Source organism: Chiloscyllium punctatum, chromosome 18 (assembly GCF_047496795.1).
Source record: "Chiloscyllium punctatum isolate Juve2018m chromosome 18, sChiPun1.3, whole genome shotgun sequence".
In the NCBI taxonomy this organism is placed as follows: domain Eukaryota; kingdom Metazoa; phylum Chordata; class Chondrichthyes; order Orectolobiformes; family Hemiscylliidae; genus Chiloscyllium; species Chiloscyllium punctatum.
This window is the reverse complement of record NC_092756.1, coordinates 87,604,505-87,628,215: the sequence shown is the minus strand read 5'-3', so window position 1 is coordinate 87,628,215 and position 23,711 is coordinate 87,604,505. Positions and strand designations below refer to the sequence as shown.

At 44.6% G+C, this 23,711-nt stretch overlaps 1 protein-coding gene across 1 annotated transcript in view; it reads right to left on the bottom strand.

The window, feature by feature from the left end:
• Positions 1–23,711, bottom strand: part of LOC140488944 (BAR/IMD domain-containing adapter protein 2-like 2) — a 63,315-nt gene that overhangs the window by 28,292 nt on the left and 11,312 nt on the right. Inside the window, exons 3-6 of the mRNA XM_072588168.1 lie at positions 17,001–17,087; positions 11,391–11,452; positions 7,966–8,037; positions 6,252–6,368 (exon numbers count right to left, since the gene is read on the bottom strand). Coding sequence (XP_072444269.1) covers positions 6,252–6,368; positions 7,966–8,037; positions 11,391–11,452; positions 17,001–17,087 — 338 coding nt within the window. The remainder of the gene's footprint in view (positions 1–6,251; positions 6,369–7,965; positions 8,038–11,390; positions 11,453–17,000; positions 17,088–23,711) is intronic.

The following is a 23,711-nucleotide window of genomic DNA, read 5'->3' as shown; positions in this document are numbered from 1 at the left end:
GGGGAGTAGATTGTCCCAGGAACTACTTCTGCTTAGGGTTATGTCAGACTTTGTGTCGCTTTCTGTTCGGAGGAAGGGAGACCGGACCTGAAATGTCAATTTGGATTTCTCTCCCCGGGTGCTGCCAAACTTGCTGAGCTTTTCCAGCAACCTGTGTTTTTGTTTCTGTCACTTTTGTGATGATGCTGCCCCTTTAACAAAGTTACGTTGTCCTTGGGTTTTTTGTTGAGAGTGTGGTGCTGGAAAAGCACAGCAGGTCAGGCAGCATCCTAGGAGCCGGAGAATCGAGGTTTCGGGCATGTGCCCTTCATCAGGGATTGTGTACAGAGCAGTCATAATGCAGAGTTAACAAGAGGTCTGGCCTGGAGGGGTTTCAAGGCCAATTTGATTATAACTAACAGATACTGCCTCAGGAAAAAATCTTTCAAGTTTAAAAAAAACACTTATAGGAAGAAAGAAGAGTGGCTGGTTTCCTCAGCTCAGCTTTTCTCTGGTTTGGCTTGGTTTTGGTTTGGTTTTAGCCATTAGTCTGGCCACTCAGGGCTGCTAATGAGTTATGAAGCTGCTGGACCCCAAAAAGCAGGTCCATGCTGACCATCCCTCTCTCTAACATCTCTCCTGGAAGACCCTGTGTTTGATTGTTCCTTTTGTGCCAAGGAGAGTTTATGGGGATTGTTGCAAGCATTGGGAACAGAATCATTAATTGGGGATATTCTGCTGGGGTTTCGGATAAGTTAAGTTATTCTGTATTCTGTTCTCTTTTGTTTGTGTTTCTTTCAGTAATTTTGCAAATAAATTCTGTATTGTTCAAAACTGAATGGTTGGGCCAGCTGCATCACTCCCGGAATATCCACTCTACACCTGCTTAAAACAACTAGAAAAGTTAGGGTCTGGGCTACTTTCTTGAAATATCTTGAGGGGGCCTGGCCTGGTCCATAACATTCTCCTACAACGCGGGTTGATCAAACGCAATTTGGTTTTAATGTGATTTGTGAATTGCGGGCCTTTACTTTCTATAAAGCGAACTCCCGTTTGCTGTTACGCGATTCCCATCCCTGGCACCAGCTGAACGGAAAATACAGTAAATATTCATAAGCAATCATAAAAGAGTTTTAGCCTCATACTTACAACCTTACAAGATCACATGGATAATCTAGAATTCATAAGTTAAGATATTGGTAAACTGAAAACAGAGGTTGTTTCTCTGATAATATATTGTACTCTAAGATACTTTTACTGATTGGAAAATCCTTACGTGGGCTGGGGGGACATTTCAATAAGGTTCCCAATGTATAGCTGGTAAAGCTGACTAAGCTCCTTTTACAATCTGACGAGAAGAGGTTTTACACTTGTAAAGGTGGCTCAGTGGTTCACAATGCTGCCTCACAACACCAGCGACCCGGTTCAATCCCAGCCTTGGGGGAATGTGTGACATTTGTACATTCTCTATGTGGCTTTGTAGGTTTCCTCCCACAGTCCAAAGATGCACAGGTTAGATGGATTGGCCATGCTAAACTTCTCATAGTGCGCAGGCAGGGTGGGTTAGCCATGGGAAATATTCGGTAGGGGTGTGGGTCTGGGTGGGATGCTCTTTGGAAGGTTGTTGTGGACTTGATGGGTTGAATGTTGGGATTTTGTGAATATGTTTGGGTAGGTTTACCTTGCAGGAGGTGAAGATAATAATACCACAAACGTTTTCATGTGGACATCATTGACAAGGTCAGCATTTGACAAACTATAGCCAAATGTCAGCCAGGGATATGAAGAAATCGAGAGTTATCATGGGAGGAAGACATTAGACCACATCATTGATATCTATTTATTCCTTTCTTCCTCTGTTAAACTGTTTCACTAGATTTGCTTCAATGTATTGGTTTTCAATTGAAATAAATTCTGATTCTGTAGCCTCCCTCACCCCTCCCACCTCCAAACAGATGAAATTTATTTTCTTTTCTGTCTTTTGCAGCTTTGCCTTAATGTTGGCAATAATCACTGCGAGAGGTGAGAACTCTCTTTTACTCTCCTTTGCTTTCCCTTTTCTAGCTCTTCACATCGATTATCACCAAGTCGTCCCCTTTTTCCTGAGGGATCGACAAATTTATATTCTGTTGCTCCGCACAGCCCCTCCCTCATTGAGGCCTCTGCATTTTCAAAACATGACTTGCTTCTCTCTCTCTCTCTCTCTCTCTCTGTCCCTGGTCCACAGTCATGCCCAGGCCTTCTTGCCAGTTTCTGAATGAAGGTTTTTCTTGGGAGTGCTGAGCTTGGTTTTTTTGCTGCTTCTAGAGACATTGCTCTCTTTCCCTGACAGTAACCGTGCTTTCACTGCTAACTGACTGTGTCTTGTTAAAATGGTAATGCTCTTAAAGTGGCAAACTCACTTGCTTCAATTGTTTTGTTTTCTTCTGGGTTTTAGCGAGTTTTGAGAAGATTTGTAGATCAGGTTGAGGTTCTGGATGTAGGTTTGCTTGCTGAGCTGGATGGTTTATTCTCAGACATTTCATTACCCTACTAGGTACATCTTCAGTGGGACTCCAGGCGAAGCACTGTTGATCATTCCTGCTTTCTATTTATATGTTTGGGTTTCTTTGGTTTGGTGATGTCATTTCCTGTGTTGACATCATTTCCAGTTCTTTTTTTCAGGGGATGGTAGATGGGGTCTAATTCAATATGTTTGTTGATATATCACCCTCTGAGAAACAGAACCGGAAATGACATCACCATAGGAAATGATGTCACTACAAGAATTGACATGACCAAACCAAAGCAACCCAAACATAAAAATAGAAAGCAGGAATTATCAAAAGTGCTTCGCCCAGAGGCCCACTGAAAATGTTACCTAATTACTTGACGAAACATCTGGAAATGAACCTTCCAGCTCAGCAAGCAAACCTCCATCCATTTCCTTCTGGATCTTTTGGGGATTTTTTTCATGACAAGAGTCAGTGAGGTACTGTTGCAACTATGTGATATTTTCCCTGCTGACCATTCCTCATGTTTTGTGCCAGTTACCATCTCCAGCAGTATGTGGTACTGGCGGTAGGTAGTCTGAGGTTGTTTCCCTGTCACCAATCTTCCTTTACCCTTTCTTTACCTTGGGTCTACCTATCAGTCTTTTTTTTTAATTCATCCACAGGATGCATGTGTCACAGGCTGGGCTAGTATTTATTACTCCATCCCTAATCACCTATAAGAATCAAACACACCACTGTGCATCTGGAGTCACATGTAGAATGGCAATTTCCTTCTCTAAAGGGAACTACTGAACTAGATGGTGTTTTCCTGATAATCATAAATCAGCTTACGAGGAGAGATTAAGTCTAATCTCATTGGAATTTAGAAGGATGAAGGGGCTTCGGATTGGTTGCACAGGTCGCTGCAACATGGAGGGCCGAAGGGCCTGCACTGCCCTGTAATGTTCTATGTTCCATTTCATGGTTATCATTAGACAGTGTGTGTGGAGTGTGCACATTCTTCCCGTGTCTGCGTGGGTTCCCTCCCACAATCCAAAGATGTGTAGGTTAAGGGTGAATTGGCCAGGCTAAATTGCCCCATAGTATCCAGGGGTGTGTCGGTTAGGTGCATTAGTCAGGGGAAAATGTAGAGTAATGGGGCAGGGGAATAGGTCTGGGTAGGTTACTCTTCCAAGGGTAGGTGTGGACTTGTTGGGCCGAAGGGCCAGTTTCCACACTGGAGGAATTCTATATTTCTTAATTACAGTTTTTTTTTAAACTGAATTCAAATCCCACCATCTGCTCTGATAGGATTCAAACTCGGCCCCCCGGGACACGACCTGAGTCTCTGAATTAACGGCCCAGTGATAAGACCACTGGGCCCTCACCTCCTCTGATAGCAGATACTTCACTAGAGAGTATTGACAGAAGATGCATTGCATAGTAACAATGAATGCAACTCAATTCAGTCAGGCATAGCAACCAGGATTTTAGGAGCTGGTACAGATACATCTGCTCTCTCTGAAAGCTGAAGTAGAACTCCTTGACCCTACTTACAGACTGTGGGCGACATCAGTAGAATGAGTGGAGCCAATGTGAACCCCTTCAGAACTCTACAGGATGATTTGGTATGGATAGGTTAGATTAGATTCCCTACAGCGTGGAAACAAGCCCTTCGGCCCAACAAGTCCACACCAACCCTCCGAAGGTGTAGGGGAATGGGTCTGGCAACTCAGCCAGACCCATTCCCCTACACCTAACACTACGGGCAATTTAGCATGGTTGATTTACCTAACCTGCACATCTTTGGATTGTGGGAGGAAACCGGAGCACCTGGAGGAAACCCACACAGACAGTTGCCCAAGGCAGGAATTGAACCTGGGTCCCTGGCGCTGTGAGGCAGCAGTGCTAACCACTGAGCCACCGTGCCACCTAAACTGCACATCCTTGAATTGTGGGAGGAAACTTCAGAACTATAACTTTAAACAACAATCATCACCCAACAGTTCTGCAGACAAGTTGACGGGAAGAATACTAGCTCTAGAGTGGCACAGTGCTTCAGTGGGGAGCACTGCAGCCTCACAGCGCCAGGGACCCGGGTTTGATTCCAGCTTCGGGTGACTGTCTGTGTGGAGTTTGTACCTTCTCCCCCGTGTCTGTGAGAGTTTCTGCCGGGTGCTCCGGTTTCCTTCCACAATCCAAAGATATGCAGGTCAGGTGGATTATCCGTGCCAAATCATCCTGTAGAGTCCAGGGATTGTAGAGGTTAGGTGAATTAGTCAAGGTAAACACAGGGTTAAGCAGATGAAGTGGGGTGCTCTTCAGAGGGTCATTGCAGACCTGACAGGCCAAATGGCCTCTTGCTGCACTGTCGGGATTCCATGATCCTTTTTGTTAATTTATTCAGCTAAGTCCATGCATTAACTCAACACATTGAGTCAGGGTTGCTTCCCTTGTCTCTGTCCAACTCATGCTCAAATTTTCTGGGGTTCGTCACAATGGGTTTTGTCCTTTATCCAGTTAAGATTTGTCAGCTGTTTGGGTTGAAGATTCTTGAGCATTGTAATGGCAGATGCCTTAACATCCCGTTATTAGGGACAAATCACCTTACGCAATATTACCCTATATCTGTTGACAAAATTCCACTGACAAAATTGGGCGAGTCAATTGGCAGACCTTAGCCAAACATCAATAAATTAATCAACAATCTCAAAATCACTGATCTACTCTCCAGATTAGCTCAGCTCCTTTACAGAATAGCGCGCAAATAAGCTCCAACAGCCCTGACAAAGAAGGATAAACAAACTGCTGAAACACACAAAGCACCTCAAATCCCACTGCTACACAAAAGGCAGTGCAGCTCGGGTCAACAATACGGTCCTGAAAGGCTTCACCTAAATGCAAGCAGTTGTTGTTACAAGATCTACAATGCTGTCCTGAAAGGTTTTGACTCTGTGTTCTACAGTCTGTTCCCCAGGACGCACACTGAGACAGACATCGACTGCACCTGGAGGACCATCAACTCGGGGAACAATAGACTGGGTTATTAATTCAATGATAATCACACTCCACCAGAACCTGCCCTCAAACTCATTGTGTTATCAAATATATTCAAACTGCATTGGATGAAATATACATTGTAGGCTTTGGAGACGTTGCAGAAGAGGTTTACCAGGACGCTGCCTGGATTAGAGGGTATGAGCTATAAGGAGAGGCTAGAAAAACTCAGGTTGTTTTCTCTAGACTGGCAGAAGCTGAGGGCAGACTTGATAGAAGTCTATAAAATTATGAGATGCACAGATAGGGGTTGATGGTTAGAATCTTTTTCCCAGAGTTGAAATATCTAAAACTAGGGGGCATGCATTTAAATGAGAGGGTGAAAGTTTAAAGTAGATGTGAGGGGCAAGTATTTTACACAGAGGGCGGTAGGTGTCTGGAATGTGCTGCCAGGAGTGGTGATGGAGGCAGATACAGTAGGGGCTTTTAGATAAGCTCATGAATATGCAAGGAATGGAGGGATATGGACCAAGGGCAGGCAGAAGGGAATAGTTTAATTTGGTGCAACATTGTCAGCCGAAGGGCCTGTTCCTGTCCCATGTTGTTCTATGTTCTTCATAGTCCTTAATGCTATAACATAGAGAGAAGTTAGAAAATTAATATGAAATCTTCACTGTTGTTATAACCCAGCAATCCCTCAAAAACATTAACTGTGCAAGTTCATCCTGTTGACTTTTGCCCTACATACTGTCTCGTAAATGTGACATTTATCAGAACATACACTATTGTTCGCTCACTCACCTGCATGTCCCTGGTCTGTGAGCTCCTCATTCTGTCCAATCGCTGGAGCTCAGCATTCGCCTCACTCAGAACCTCAATCCGTTTCCTATGTTCCATTTCAAATCGATGTTTGCTTTCCTACAGAGAACAAGAAGAACCATTTGTCATTTTTGCTCACAGAATTGGATTGTTCCAGAAGCAAAATGATAGAAAATGATAGACATTTTCACATTAAGGGTTGCCCCCAGGAGTACACCCTGCATCCCCTACGATCTGGACTTTGTCATTGATGGGAACATGCGGTTGAATAAAGTTGTTTAATTAAGTATTTGGGGCACATATAAGGAGTCGAAGAGTGTGGTGCTGGAAAAGCGCAGCCAGTCAGGCAGCATCCGAGGAGCAGGAGAATTGACGTTTCAGGCATCAGCCCCTGATGAAGGGCTTATGCCCGAAATGTCAATTCTCCTGCTCCTCGGATGCTGACTGACCGGCTTTTCCAGCGCCACACTCCTTCGACTCTGATCTTTAGCATCTGCAGCCCTCACTGTCTCCACAAAAAAGTACAGACTGCACCCATGACTGTGTAGAACCAACACTCAAAAGCAAATTTTATTTTGTTCAGTTTCCTTTCTGAGACTTTGGTTTGGTTTGAGTGAACCCTTAAGGGGATGTCACCTCTCTGTTTCATTTAATTCCATTTGACTGATTTATTCAAAATGAGTGGTGTGATCCTTAGGGGGCTGTCCCTGGCTTATTTTGTTTTACAGATGAGGGTCATTTTCCTTGGGACAGAGGAGACTGAGGGAGATTGAGGTCTCCAAAGCAATGAGGGGCTTAATGGATAGAGTGGGCAGGGAAGACCCCGAGAGGAGAGGTCATCATCCGAGGGGCCAATAGGGGCATGGTAACTCATTGGGGGTGGCACGGTGGCTCAGTGGTTAGCACTGCTGCCTCAAAGCACCAGGAACCCAGGTTCAATTCCAGCCTCGGGTGACTGTGTGTGGAGTTTGCACATTCTCCCCTGCTTGGCTTTCCTCCGAGTGCTCCAGTTTCCCACCACAGTCAAAACATGTACAAGTTAAGGTGGATTGGGCAGGCTATATTGTCCATAGTGTTCAGGGATGTGTGGGTTAGGTGCATTAGTCAGGGAAAGTGTAGAGTATTAGGATAGAGGAATGGTTCTGGGTAGGATACTCTTCAGAGGGTTGGTGTGGACTGGTTGGACCAAATGGCCTGTTTCTACACTGTAGAGATTCTATGATAAAGGTGATCAGTGGAAGGATTAACGGGGACATGAGGATAAACATCTTCACCTCAAGGCTGGAGGCGTCTGAAGTTCACCACCCAGTTCAGTGGTTGAGGTGACCATCTGAAGCCCTCCAACCTGTAGGGCTATGGACCTAATGTTGAAAATTGGGATTAAAATGGGCAGACTATCCATTCACCTAGCACAGACCTGATGGGCCAAAGGGCCTCTTGCTGTGCTGTAGCCTTCTGTGGTTCTATGGCTTATCCAGACCTCCAGCCATTGAGAGTTAAGCTTCAGAAAACTGAATCCTAACATTAAAACCATACAACAATCAAAAGCAAAGACTCCTTTCCGGACAAAACTCCCCAAAACACAGTATTCCGTGTCTTTGCCTTGATCCATAAGAGTTGAAGTTTGGGGTGAGATCAGCCAGCACTCCTACAGTGAAAGACTCTTAAATGCAGGAGGTCCATCACAGTTACTCACACTTATATACTTCATGTCCAACTGTGTATTACGGTCCATTTCCCTAAGGAGATCATCATTGAACCTCCGAAACTGTGAAAGTAAACATTATATGTTAGAACACTGAGCCAGTTGTGAAGCTCAAACGTCAACAGTATTGGAGCATTGCATACAGGATGTCGCATGACTCAATGATCCTTCAAAACATGGCATTTGGTTAAAAAAACTTCACAGAATTGAATGAATAGTGTAAATAATGAGTGCCTTTCTTTTAAACATGTAATCATGGGATGTGGCTGGGTCTGCATTTATTGCCAATTCCTAATCACAGTTAAGAGTCAGCCACATTGCTCTGGGTCTGGAGGCACGTGTAGGCCACAGGTAAGGTTTCCTTCTCCACTGAATCATAGAATCCCTACAGTACAGATTCAGCCCACTGAGTCTGCACCAACCGTCCAAAGAGCATCCCTCCCAGACACAGAACCCCACCCTATCCCTCTAGCCCTGCATTTCCCATGGCTAATCCACCTAGCCTGCACATCACTGGACAATACAGGATAATTTAGCATGACCAATCCACCAAACCTGCTCATCTTTGGATTGTGGGAGGGATCCGGAGCACCCGGAGGAAACCCATGCAGACACAAGGAGAATGCACAAACTCCACACAGACAGTCACCTGAGGCTGGAATTGAACCCAGGTCCCTAGCACTGTTTAAGTCTGGGCAGATTGGCTGATCACTCAGATAGAGAGATGGGTGTAGGCACATAGATAAACAGATACTTGGTTTATTGGAAAGTTGCCCTTGTTGAGTTGCCATGAAGAATTGATATCGATATGAAAATTCATAATATAGGTTGGTGAAGACCTTCAAAGAATCATAGAGGTGTATGGCACGGAAACAGACCCTTTGGTCTAAATCGCCCATGCCGACCAGATATCCTAAATTAATCTAGTCCCATTTGCCAGCACTTGGCCCATATCCCTCCAAACCCTTCCTATTCACATATCCATCCAGATGCATTTTAAATGTTGTAACTGTGCCAGCCTCCACCACTTCCTCTGGCAGCTCATTCCATACACGCACCACACTTTGTGTGAAAAAGTTGCCCCTTAAGTCCCTTTCAAATCTTTCCCCTCTCACCCACCCCAGGGAAACCACCACCCCAGGGAAAAAGACTGTCTATTCACCCTATCCATGCACCTCATGATTTTATAAACCTCTATCAGGTCACCCCTCAGCCTCCGACGCTCCAGGGAAAACAGCCCCAGGATACTCAGCCTCTCCCTATAGCTCAAACACTCCAACCCTGTTAACATCCTTGTAAATCTTTACTGAGCCCTTTCAAGTTTCACAACATTCTTTTGTTGGAAGGAGACTAGAATTGCACGCATTATTCCAACAGTGGCCTAACCAATGTCCTGTACAGCCGCAACATGACCTTCTAACTCCTATAGTTGAGAGTGTGGTGCTGGAAAAGTACAGCAGGTCAGGCAGCATCCAAGGATCAGGAGAATTGACGTTTCAGGCATAAGCCATTTATCAGGAAACCCTTCACCTCCCAACTCCTGTACTTAATACTCTGACCAATAAAGGAAAGCATACCAAACATCTTCTCCACTACCTTATCTACCTGTGACTCCACTTTCAAGGAACTATGAACCTTCAAGGTCTCTTTGTTCAGCAACACTCCTTAGGACCTTACCAGTAAGTGCATAAGCCCTGCTCTGATTTGATTTTCCAAAATGCAGCACCTCGCATTTATCTAAGTTAAATTCTATCTGCCATTCCTCAGACCATTGGCCTGTCTGATCAAGATCCCGTTGTACTCTGAGGTAAGCTTCTTCGTTGTGCACAACACCTCCAATTTTAGTGTCAACTACAAACTTACTAACTATACCTTCAATGTTCACATTCAAATCTATGAAATAAATGATGAAAAGTAGTTGACCCAGCAGCAATCTTTGTGGCACTCCCACTGGTCACAAAAATAAAAAATCCAGGTATCTCCAGAGAATCTGCACCAACTGCATTTTCCCATGGTCCTTCAAAACCCAAATCTCATACATGTGGAATACGAGAGCTAGAGAAAGTTTAATGTGCTCCTTCCAGTCTCGATCCTAACAACAGTTATAGCCAATCTGTACAATAAAATAAAGTATAAAATCATAAAAGGATTGCAGAATTATTAACATTTCAGTATACAAATAAATACAAGAGGTTGTAACTTTATTTGAAAGGTATTTAAATTGTTCAATATTTAACCACTATGAAAATATTCATTAGTATCTTTATCCCATTGTAAGAGTTCTTTGCCTGAGCTGACACTGTTCGGTATAAAGGTGCCACCATTTAGCTTAGGTTGTCCTGAATCAGGATATGAGAAGTTGCCCTCAGTGTATATCCAGTTACCCTGCTTTAAATGCACCCAAAGTAGACAGGCAGGAGGCTGGAAGAACATAACAAGCCTGTAGATAGAGAAGTCGATGTTTCATGTGTAACCCCTTCTTCAGGACTGGGGGATGGGTGTGGGGGGAGGTGGCAGGGGCAGGGTGGTGAAGTGGCGATAGGTGAAGACAGGTAGAGGGTACAACCTGGTTGGTCAATGGGAGGAATGAATCTGGTTGGTGGCAGAAGGAGTGGAAGGGAGTGGGAAGGGGCTGGGAAGGGAGTCAGGGGATAGGGATGGAGGTTATTTGAAATTGGAGAACTCGATGTTGAGTCCTCTGGGCTGTAGGGTACCGAGGCGGAAGATAAGGTGGAGTTTCTCCAATGGGAGCTGTGGTTTGTTTAGGCAATGGAGGAAGCCTAGGATGGTCATGTCGGAAAGGGAGTGGTTGGGGGAATTGAAATGGGCGCTGTCTGGGAGGGCCGGTCGGCCAGAGGTCACCTGGTCTGTGATTCCTTTCATGGTGGAACAGCTAGTGTTTGGGCCCACAAGTCTTGATGAATGGTTATGAAACATCACCAATTTAATCTGATGCCTACGTGATTGGTCAAAGGCAGGGTTGCAATAGTTAATGTAAAAATGGTGGATCCAAAGATTGCGGATCAGCTACTCCCTTTAATTAGATCCTTTCCCTCTATCCCACGGACTCCTGACTGGTCCTCAGTCCCAGCCAACAATCCAATCCCGGAATAACTGATGGCTTTGCAGAATTCCCAACAGCCTGATGCTTGTGGAGTCCATGCCTTCAGAACAGGGAGGCTGGAAGGGGAAGAGATTCAATGGAGTGATTGAATAGGATGCATAGAGGCAGAAGGTCCACTCAGGAGACATGAGCACCAGGTTGGCAGCCTGAGTGCAGTACTGACTTGGGGGTGGAGAGAGAGAGAGAGAGAGAGAGAGAGAGAGAGAGAGAGAGTGTGTGTGTGTGTGTGTGTGTTGAGGGAGGGATCTGTGTAACCTAAAATTTAGTCTCACTGCAAAGAGGAAGTACTTACAATTACTTCCAGGTCATTGCTGAGTTGCCTCTGAGTATCCGTCATCTGTAACAACACCTGACCTTAACAATGACAGGAGAATAAACAAGAAAATCAAATTACTGAGGAATAAGGACCTGCTTTGAAATTAATTAAAACATTAGAAGGTAAAAGCAATTGTAGGAAGCCTTGCAGCCCACACAGTCCTGGCACGTTGTGGTCCTCCCAGTATGGTAGCAGCAGTATCCTCGATGAACCTAACACATTTCCCTCCACCATCTAACCATGAAGACCTTTCCAAATGTCGATTGCCAGGTTTCATATTACCACGGTCCTTAAAGTCAAGCAACATGCAAAGAGCATTGCTCACTTAGCCTAATATGTGGGTCAGGAAGGTGTTGACTTGTTCGCCGAGCTCCCATGTTTGTTTGCTATATGTGTTTTGTAACCAGTTATGAAGCAACTTAGGGATGTTTTACCAGGTTAAAGTGGTTATATAAATGCAAATTGTTATGGTTTGTTTTTGTAGTGTTCTTCTTAATATCTGAAAGAAGTGAACTTTTACCAGTTTAACTTGCATCTGTTTTTAATTGAGGCTCATAGTGTTCTGGACCCACCCTGCTTGTATTGTGTAGAACAGAGTTCCCATTCACCAGAAACTGAAGGGAATGGATTTGCCATATAAACAATGCAAGAGCAGGTCAGAGGCTTGGAATTCTACAGCGAGTAACTCACCTCCTGACTCCCCAAAGCCTGTTCACCATCTACAAGGTACAAGTCAGGAGTGTGATGGAATATTCCCCACTAGCCCTGGATGGGTGCAGCTCCAACAACACTCAAGAAGCTTGACACCATCTAGGACAAAACAGCCTGCTTGATTAGCACCACATTGACAAGCATCCACTCCCTCTGCCACCGATGCTGAGTAGCAGCAGTGTCCATCTATAAGATGCACTGTAGAAGTTCATCAAAGATCCTCAGACGGCACCTTCCAAACCCACAACCACTTCCATCCAGAAGGTCAAAGGGCAGCAGTCAGATGGGAATACCATCAACTGCAATAAAAACCAAAAGAACTGCGGACGCTGTAAACCAGAAACAAAAACAGAAGTTGCTGGAAAAGCTCAGTAGGTCTGACAGCATCTGTAGAGAGAACTCAGAGTTAACGTTTTGGGTCAAGTGACTCTCCTTCAGAACTGACTCAGGGAAATTACTGAGGAATCCAGAACCAGGGGTCGCAGTTTAAGGATACATTTAGGACCAAGATGAGGAGAAACATCTTCACTCAGAGAGTAGGGAGCTTGTGGAATTCTCCACCACATAAAGTAGTTAAGGCCAGAACATTGAATGCTTTCAAGAAGAAGATAGATATTGTTCTTAGGGCTAAAGGAATCAAAGGATATGGAGAAAAAGCAGGAACTGGGGACTGATTGGATGATCAATTATGATCATATTAAATGATGGAACAGGTTGAAGGACCTGTTCCTGATGAAGGGCTTTTGCCCGAAACATCGATTTCGAAGCTACTTGGATGCTGCCTGAACTGCTGTGCTCTTCCAGCACCACTAATCCAGAATCTGGTTTCCAGCACCTGCAGTCATTGTTTTTACCACCCTGAAGGACCAAATGTCTTCCTCCTGCTCCAGTTTTCTCTGTTTTTAGGTTTCAAATTGGACAGAATGAAGCTGGTCTTGATGTGACCCGGTGAGGCCAGGTTCGATCCCAGAGGATGTGTTCAGTGATCACTCCACGATCCACTTGTCATAGACCAATGGCCGAGAGGTATTATCATTGAACTGTTAATCCAGAGACCCAGGTAATGTTCTGGGGCACCCAGGTTCGAATCCTACGACAGCAGATGGTGGGCTTTGAATTCAATAAAAGAAAAATCTAGAATTTAGATTCTAATGATGACCATAGACCCATTGCCAGTTGTTAGAAAACCCATCTGGTTCACTAATGTCCTTTAGGGAAGAAATCTGCAATCCTTGCCTGGTCTGGTCTACATGTGACTCCACACCCACAGCAACTCTTAATCTCCCTCTGGACAATTGGGGATGTGCAATAAATGCAAGCAATAGCCAATGATGCCCACATCCCATGAATGAATAAAAAAATTCATTTATTTACAAATCCTGTAAAACAAAAGACAAGCTAAGTCTGGCAACAGTAATTGGAAAATTACTCTGTGCTCACTTGACAACAAAGCATTGTGGCTTTGTTGACAACAGTCATTTTTTCTACTGGACAGTGACTGTTCTCAGGCCAGGCGCCACAACTACGTAAGGTGTGCTGGTGTGGAATGCATGCTGTGCAGGGCTGGGGAGGCTGCAAAGATTGAATAATGAACCCCCTCTCAAATATCAAAGACGCATTTCCACTAGGATTGAGCTCATTGTCACTGGACTGTGAAAAAACAGACGCCCCACATTTGGACTGAGACAAGGAAATATTTCATCACTCAGAGTTTGCTCAACTTGAGGAATTCTCGACCCCAGAGGGTGGGTCACTGGTTGTATCAAGAAGGAAACCAATCCAGTTTTAATGGCATCAAAGGATAGGGAAGGAAATTGGGATAATGTCGTTGAGTTAAAGTATCAGCCTTGTGGGCAGGCGATGACCTAGTGGTATTATCGCTGAACTGTTAATCCAGAGACTCAGGATAATGTTCTGGGGACCTGGGTTCAAATCCTGCTATGGTAGACGATGGAATTTGAATTCAATTAAAGTCCTAATGGTGACCATGAATTGATGTTGGGAAAATCCTGACACTAATGCCCTTTAGGGAAGGAATCAGCCATCCTTATCTGGCCTACATGTGACTCCAGACCCACAGCAATGTGGTTGACTCTTAACTGCCCTCTGGGTGATAAATGCTGGCCTGGCCAGCACTGCCTTCATCCCATAATATAATATCGAATAACAAATAAAATCATATTGAATAGCGGGACGAACTGAAAGGGCCAATGGCCTACTACTGCTTCTGGTTTCAACTTATGCTATGATAAGACTGAAGCCTGCAGCTTATTACACCTCATGCACATGATCTACAGAAAGCAAAGAGTAAGGAAACTGTTGTTTTGTACTTTATGTCCCCCGCGGGAGATAAGGAACTATCACAATGAACACATTTTATGAGTCTCTGATTCTTTCTCCCATCCTATCCTTGCACCCTCAGGCCAGATAACATAATATCGTTACCTAGCAACATGTGATTATTGTAGTGTGGAAACAAAGGTCCAAGTCAAAGCACTTGGCAAAGTTTTCTCTCTTAAACAGTCGAGCTACAGTGTTCAGTCCGATTTTTCTGGGGTTTCCATCTCGCACAGTAAGGGGAATTTTACACATAGCCTCTTGTAGGTTGGTTGGCCTGAGGAGTTAGGTGAAAGTGAGGACTGCAGATGCTTGAGATCAGCGTCTAGATTAGAGTGGTGCTGGAAAAGCACAGCAGGTCAGGCAGCGTCCGAGGAGCAGGAAAAATCGACGTTTCAGGCAAAAGCCCTTCATTAGGAATGGCCTGAGGAATTGCTGAGTACCCACTGACCACCGTTCCATCTGACTATGGCTCCCCCTTTGGGGCTGCATTGTGACTCAAGTTAGTGACCATGGCCAACAAACGTGGATATGTTCCAAAGGAAACTTTAATGGCAGGTGTTAAGTAACATTAGTCAAGGTGTAGACCCTCTCAGCCTGACACAGTGTCTTTGTTTAGATAGGAACGGTGTGGAAATATGGGGGGAGAAAACCAGGGGATTAGGGTCATCAAACTGTTATAGCCCCAAAGGGCTGAATAGCCTCGTTCTGTGCTGTAACGATGCAGTGATCAGACAGAAAAGTGAATGACATGATTTAAAACACAGTCAGAGATGAAAAAGAAATGACTTCACCTGGAGAGTGGGGAGCCTGTGGAATTGTCTCCCACAGAAAGCGTTTGATGCCAAAATATTAAATATTTTAAGAAGGAGTTGGATATAGTTCTTAGGGAATGTGTGATTCCTGATGAACAACATTCCCAATGAAGAGCTTATGTTCAAAACGTCGACTCTCCTGCTCCTCAGACACTGCCTGACCGGCTGTGCTTTTCCAGCACTACACGTTTTGACTCTGGTCCAAGATTCACTGACAATGTGTGATGATGCTGTGACTTTGAGAGGTTATTTTGTCCAGGTTTTTTTTCGAAGAGACGTTTTAAGACAGAAGTGCAGAGCTATCTACTTGGAGAGGCAATAAACAGCTTGTGAGGTCTTGGAGTGTTTTCTTTTGTGAAGTTGGAACAATAGAAGCAGCCTGGCTGGGTGTGGCCAGCTCTCACAGGCCAGGATTTCTACTTTTTTTTAGGTTTAGCTTTCGATAGTTGCTTTTGTGGTTAGGGTTAGGGCCTGAAGAAGTGGAATCTAAATTTCCAACTCCTGATGACAGCCAAAATCTGGGGGTTCTCTTCCCCTAAGACAAGACCCCCAGCAGGTTTGCACATGAGACAAAATCTGTTTTTCTGAGGGGTGTGCTTATGGAATGTTACCATACTAGAACGGTTAATTAGTAATAGTTACTGTATCTATTATTCTGTTATGATTTCCAACGGTATTAAGTTATTTCAAATTCCTCTTTCTTTGGTTGTATTTTAACGATAGTGTTTGAGTAAATTTTCGGTAGATGTGAAGCTGGAAAAGCACAGCAGGTCAGACAGCAGGAGAGTCAATTGAAAACCTTCGTCAGGACTGGGGAAGGGGAGGGAGCCCAGAAGTAAATAGAGGGGCTGGGGGAAGGGTAGGTGGGATGGTGATAGGTAGACGCAGGTCGGGGATTGTTGCAATTGGTCAGTGGGAAGCGTGGAGAAATAGGCGAATAGGAAGACGGAGAGGTTAGGGCAGCTCAGCGAGGTGAGGAGGAGGGGGAGGGCTGGACATGGGATAAGGTTGGGGGAGGAGGGATTTTGAAGCTGGTGAAAGGCGAAATATCAGGTGTTGTTCCTCCAGTTTGACCTCACAGTGGAGGAGGCCAAGAAGAGACATTGATGCGTGATCCGCGAATCTGTCCCCGAATTGCTTTTGGTCTCCATGACATACAGGAGACCACATCACCAGCAAGGGTGGATGTCGGGCAGGTGAACCCCTGTCCGACCTGGAAGGATTGTTTAGGGCTTTGGGTTGGAGGTGAGAGGGGAGGTGTGGGGGTCAGGCGTTATACCCCCTGCAGTTGCAGGGAAAGGTACTGGGTGTGGTGGAGAACTTGGTGGGTGGGTGCAGAGCTGACGAGGGAGTCGTGAAGTGAACAGCCCCTGTGGAAAGTGGACAGGGGTGGGAAGCAAATATCTTTTTGGTGGTGGGGTGAGATTAACATTGAATAGTGTGACCAATCGAACTGCATCTGGAACACAGCACAGCACATCTACCTTTAAAATGGGAAAAAGTTAAACCTTGCTAAAATATTTTCGAGGCGGTCTGGTCTGGTTAACAAATGAAACATTCAACTTGACGGTGCTAGACCCGGACGAATACTGAACAAACCAAACACCACCGATCTTTCCCAGAGACGAGAGCTTCCCTGTTTCCCCGCCGCAAGAGCGGTGGTCAGCCTAGCTCAGGGGAGACCAGGGAAAAGCCCAAATTCTCCGAGGATTTTGATACTTACCCAGTGTCTGCGATGTGGAAGTCTGTAAGGCCTGTGTGCCAAATTTCTCGACAGCAGTGAAGTAATCGTTAGCTGCCGTGACCAACACTGGAAAAGAGGGTTGAGAAGACAATAAGATAAAGATCTTTCAAAAAGGGGGGGGGGTTTGATAAAAGTGACCGATGTGGATACAAGCAGAACGTTGAACTTTTTCCCAGCCACGGCTGCAAAATAGTGGGCAATATCCATCATTTAAAGATTCGTGGCACCCCTCAGGTGAGGGCCATTGTTTTATTTAACTCTAAAAATCAATTGAGAAGACCCGGATTCAAGTCCCACTTTATCCAGAGGTGTGTGATGACATGCTTGTACAGATTGTTTGGAAAAATGGGTTAATTAAAAAAAAAAGGCAGACCCATGTTAGAAGAAGAAGAAAAAAACGGGGAAAAAACATCAAGCAGAGGCCCTCCTGTGGCACAGCGATAGAGTTTCTACCCCAGGACCGAGTGCCCTGGGTTCAAGTCCCTCCTGTTCCAGTGATGTGTAATAACATCTTTGAAGAGGTTGTTTAGAAAAAGCAGTGTGGTAAAACTTTGCCAAATGATTGCCTCTGGAACAAAATCTAGCACTGCCTCAGTTCTAGAGAAAACCTGAAATAATCAACATTGTGGTGCAATGGGTAGTATCCCTTCCTGTAGGTCTGGGTTCAAGTCCCACCTGCTCCAGAGGCATGTATTAATTTAGGAAGAGGAATAAGCCCTTCAGCCCATCAAGTCTAGTCTACCATTTAAAGTAATTGTGGCTGATTATCCACTTCAATGTCTTTTACCCACCTCATCTCGGTAAGCCTGTCGAACACCAAGAATCAGAAATCTATCAATCTCTACCTTAAACATCCCCCTGTGACATAAAATTCCAAAACAAAAAATTCACCACCTTCTGAGCAAAAATAAATTATCCTCATCTTGGTTCCACATCTCATCCTCTGTATTTTGTAATTGTGTGAAAGTGTTTGTAACTGAAGTGCATTACACAGTTGTGCTTTGAGAAGGGACTGTAAAAGATACACCTCCTCCATAGAGTCATAGTCCTAGAGTCATACAGCATGGAAACAGACCATTCAGTCCAACCACCCCATGCTGAACCTAATCCCAAATTAAATAAACCCCACCTACCTGAGCTTGGCCCTTATCCCTCCAAACCTTTCCTATTCATATACTTATCCAAGTGTCTTTTAAATGTAATTGTGCCCGCATCCACCACCAACTCAGTAAGTTGATTCCACACACGGACTACCCTCTATGTAAAAGATTGCAGCTCAAATCTTTTTAAAATCTCTCTCCTCTCACCTTAAAAATATGCCCTCTACTCTTGAAATCTTAGGGAAAAGACAGCTACCACCCACCCAATCTATGCTCCTCATGATTTTATAAACTCCGATAAGGTCACCTCTCACCCTCCTATTCTCTAGCTAAACACTTTTTTAACCATCCTATCTAGATGTGACGCAAACTTCAAATAATTATGTACCCGAATCTTTAGGTCCCTCTGTTCTGCAACACTACCCAGGGCCCTACCATTAATTGTAAAAGTCCTGTCCCCTGTTTGTTGTATCAAAGTGCAATACCTCGCATTTATCCAAGTTAAACTCCATCTGCTATTTTTCAGCCTATTGATCCATTTGATCGAGATCCCTTTGCAATCTTAGAAAACCTCAGACACTGTCCAGCACCAGATTCAACTGTGGCTCACAAGTGTCACTTCCATATCTCAGTCAGAAAATTGTGGTTTAAAATTCAACTTCAGTGACTGAAATACAAATCCCAGGCTGAAATTAGAATTTGATTTAACATCACACGTGCTCAAATGAGTCCAGAGAAAAGTGTGCAAGTCGTCACTTATGGCGCCATCTCAGGTACAAAGGTCCCACGTACAGTTTCTTCAGTCACAGTTCTTAGCAAAATGGAGAAGTAGAAAGTCCAGCATTGCAGATTTCAGGAATAAATTAGAAAATGGAGATAGAAAAAAAAATGTTCAGTGCAATGGACTTCCTACTTCGTAAACCCTGAGGTGAAGCCTGGAGCAATCTCAAGTCAAGGCCCTAGTCATCTCTCCACACCAGACCTTGACTCTAGATTACTCTAGGTTTCACCTCAGGATTGACCAGGCCCTGGAATCATCTCAAGACTGGAAGGCCATGTTAAGGCCACACTAGCTGAGAGACTGCCATAATGGGCCATTGGGAGGTCACCAGGCTGGGCCGAGAGGAGTCCACATCAGCCCAAGAGACCACCACGTTTGACCACCAGGCCTTCACGCCAGGCCGCTACCCCAGGCTGAGGGGACAATTGGTCAGGCCTGAGCAGAGGCCGGGAGTTCAGAGGTCAGAGGTAGGACGCCATCACTAAGGGAGTGTCTTAGCGCTGGAGGTGTCAGCTTTCAGCTGGCACATTCACTCGGCATCCAGCATAACTCAGGGGTCAATATGGAAAGTCCCGTTTGGGAGGGAGATCAGGGGAGCCCTTCCTGGCATCCTAAATAATGTTCATCCTCAACCATTCCCCAACCAACAGCAGCAAGAAGATCTTCCTGCTCATTTGTTCATGGATGTCTGTGGGACATGCTGTGCACAAAGTAGTGTCTGATTTACATACAGAAGAGAGCAAAAGAATTTCTGGAAAGTATGTTGCAAAATCCCTGAGCCCACGAGCAATGCCTTTAGAGTGTTAGTCTTCATTATGTGGAGTCCCCAAGGTGTTTCGACCTGGTTGTGGCCTTCCTTCACTCTTAGTTGTTCTTTCTTGCTACAAATGGACAAACCTCAGCTGTATCTGTTGTCGTCTGGGAGCACAGTATGCTGCTGAGTCACCGAATTGACATAGCATCTGAACGACAGCCGATCGAAAACTCCAGTACCTGTATCCAAATTTGCACCAGCTATCTAGCTGCCTAAACCAACGTTTCCCAACTGCAACACAATTTTAGAATTCTCATCATCCATGTCCACCCTCTGCTCACACTTCCATCAGCCCTTGAATCGTCCAAGATATCTGCCCTCCCCGAACTCTAGCCTCTCATACTTACTCAATGCTCCACCAATGCTGCTCCTGGTTTCAGTTGCTTGGCACTGAAGGGTGAGGCCGCTGTCCTTAGACTTTGACTCTCCTCTCTCTCTCTCTTTCTCTCCCCCTTTAGATAGGAGTAAGATTAGGCCATTCAGCCCATCAAGCCTGCTCCATCATTCGATTAAGATCGTGGTTAATGTGACTGTGCTAACCCCCTCCCCAGAGGCACCATACCCCTTGTTTATCAAACAGCCAACTAGCTCAGCCCTAAGTATATCCAATGCACCAGCCTCCACTATTCTCCATGGAAAAGAATTCCAAAGACTAACAACCCTCGGAGCAAAGAAACTCAGCTTTCAAAACTACATGCTTGACTGAGTTTTTGCTCATCTGACCAAGTTCCCTTGTAAAGATTGCCAGTCTTTGTCTGATAACACTCCCGTCGAAGCCCCTGTGGATATCTTTATGACCTTCAGGGCACTATGCAAATGTAGGTTGCCTGTTGGGTGTGTAAATCCAGGTCAGGACTGGCAGGGTGAGCGTTAGGTGGCTTGAAGACTAAGAAGCAGGTAATGTCTTGCTACAATTGTACAGCGTCTTTGTGAGGTCACACCTAGAGTACTGGATGCAGTTGTGGTCTCCTTATCTGAGGAAGGATGTTCTGATTTTGGAGGGAGTGTCATAGATTCACAGAGTTATGCAGCATGGACCCTTTGGTCCAACCCATCCATGCCAACCAGATATGCTAATCTAATCTAGTCCCATTTGCCAGCATTTGGCCCACATCCCTCTAAACCCATCATATACCCATTCAGATACCTTTTAAATGTTGTAATTGTACAGGCTTCCACCACTTCCTCTGAGACTCTGTTCTGTGCAAAGTGATGTCTGATTTACAAACAGAATATAGCAAAAAGAAATTCTGGGATTGACAACTCAACATTAATGTTTCCTTGGCGTTTGTTCCTGGGGAAAAACTCATTCCATACATGCACCACCCTCTGTGTGAAAACATTGCCCCTTAGGTCCCTTTTAAATCTTGCCCCTCTCACTTTAAATCCATGCCCCTCTAATTTTGGACTCCCCAAGTTAGGGGGTAAAAAGACCTTGCCAATTAGCCTATCCATGACCCTCACGATTTTATAAACTTCTATAAGGTCAACCCTCAACCTCCGATGTTCCAGGGAAAATAGCCCCAAAGGTTTACCAGAATGATTCCCGTGATGGTAGGACTGACATGTGAAGAAAGATTGGATCAGTTAGGACTATGTTCACTGGAACTACGAAATATGAGAAGAATAGAAACCTATAAAGTTCTAACAGGACTAGGCAGGTTAAACACAGGAAGGATGTTCTAGATTGTGGGGGGAGTCTACTTTCAGGGGTCACAGTTTAAGGACACGGGCTAAACTATTTAGGACTGAGATGAGGAGAAATGTGCTCACCCAGAGAGTGGGGAGCCTGTGGAATTCTCTGCCACAGAAAGGGTTGAGACCAAATCATTGAATGTTTTCAACGTGGAGTTAGATATAGTTCTTAGGGTGTTAATTGGAGATCAGCCATATTGAATGTTGTAGCAAGCTCAAAGGGCCAAACAGTCTACTCCTGCTCCAATTATGCACTCCTTTTGATAAGAGCTATGGAAGACACCATCGTTGCAGAAGCCACGTGCACTTTAGGATGCCAGTTGACTATGAAAGGCATTATATGAATGCAAGTTTGTTGTTGATGTAGCCCAGCAAGAGCATGAGAGAGAGGGGGAGAAAAAGATGTTAACCGCCCTCAAAAAACCATTCTGGGAATGTCAGTTTGTTACAGTAAGTACACTTGGTCAATTAAGAGTTCAGGAGCCAGCAGCTACTAAGAAAACAGCAATAGACAGCTGACTTGTTCAAGCAAGGTGCAATAAGGGCAATAAATCAACATGATACCATGACTCATTCCTTCAATGAGAGAGTCACGCACACTTGATTACACACCATAAAAAGGAAACTGGACGATCAGAAAGAATAGCCCAAGAGACACAAACCTGCGCTTCTCCCCAGGAACAAATGCGCAGGGAACATTGATGTCAGAATGCCAATTCCTTCTGGATTGTCCAATATTCTCCAACAACTAAACATTAGTCTCCTAAGCATGGCTACAAATAACAATAAAGTAGGGTGCTAGGGTGGCACAGTGGCTCAGTGGTTAGCACTGCTGCCTCACAGTGCCAGGGACCTGGTTCAATTCCAGTCTCAAGCGACTGTCTGTGAAGAATTTGCACATTCTCCCCTGTCTGTGTAGGTTTCTTCCGGGTGCTCTGGTTTCCTCCCACAGTCCAAAGCCGTGCAGGTCAGGTGGAGTGGCCATGGAAAATGCCCATAGTGTCCAGGGATGTGCAGGCTGGGTGGGTTCGCCATGGGAAATGCAGGGTTACAGGGATAGGATGGGATGGTCGGTGTGGACCCGATGGGCTGAATGTCCTGCTTCCACACTGTGTGGATTCTATAAATACACCGGTAACAAATAACAGAGGGTATTTGGAAAGCAACAATGCTTTCGTTCATTCTCAAACCGATTTGAGACGAGTAACAAGATTGTCAATTAAGGAATAGTCAATCAGTTAATGCAAAATGGGTGTGTCCATAGGCGTAGCACAAGGATAGATCAATTGGAGACTGTTGGAGGTTTGAAGGTCCCAATTGCTATTTCTACATTTACATAAACTTGTAATATCTCCTGGTGCGTGATTGTTAAATCTTTATTTTAATCAACTTGTTTGAACATGAAATGATACACCTCTACAGCAGGTGAGACTTGAACACTGGCCCAGAGATAGAAACACTACCACTTTACCAATATAACCTCCTCTACAGCAGGTGAGACTTGAACACTGGCCCAGAGATAGAAACACTACCACTTTACCAATACGACTCCATTTTTTTAAAGAGGATGTGCAGTTTTCAAAATTCAAAACACATCTTTGATAGCTGTGTACAACAAGGAGGAAATTCAGCACATATTCTTTCCCAAACAGAAGAAAGTAAGACTGTGGTTTCTATAAAGAGCTAGCAACTAATTAGACATAGAATCCGTTCCAGAATAAGTATTCCAATGGACCGCATTCATAGCTGCACTGGGGCCAACCAGAGGCAGCATGGCAAGTTAGATTAAAGAGAAAGAACTCTAACATTTCCGTGCCTAACACAAAATTATGTAATATCAAGAAGCCAAAAGACAAACAGAATACATAACAGTGGCCAAGTAGATCAGCAATCTTACATTGATCAGGATCTTATATATCAGTTATTCAGTTAGCACTGTGGTTATTCCTGATGAAGGGCTTTTGTCCGAAGCATCAATTTTCCTGCTCCTCGGATACTGTCTGACCTGCTATGCTTTTCTAGCACCACTCTGATCTAAAAACTGGGGTGAGATGACCTAGGGAATTTAGTAAACTGGTCAAAAACATGCCGAGGATCCATGGCTTTCTTGATAAGACTATGACTAACTGAAATAATACTCTCACTAACAGTGTGGACTTGGACTCAGTTCAATACCCTCTGGTGTATAACAACCACCACCTTCTCAAGGGCAAAGTAGTAGGGGTGCAGAATGGCCTGCCTGCAACAGTAACAGACTCGCCGACATCAAGGACATTTAAATTGGCATTGGACATACATAT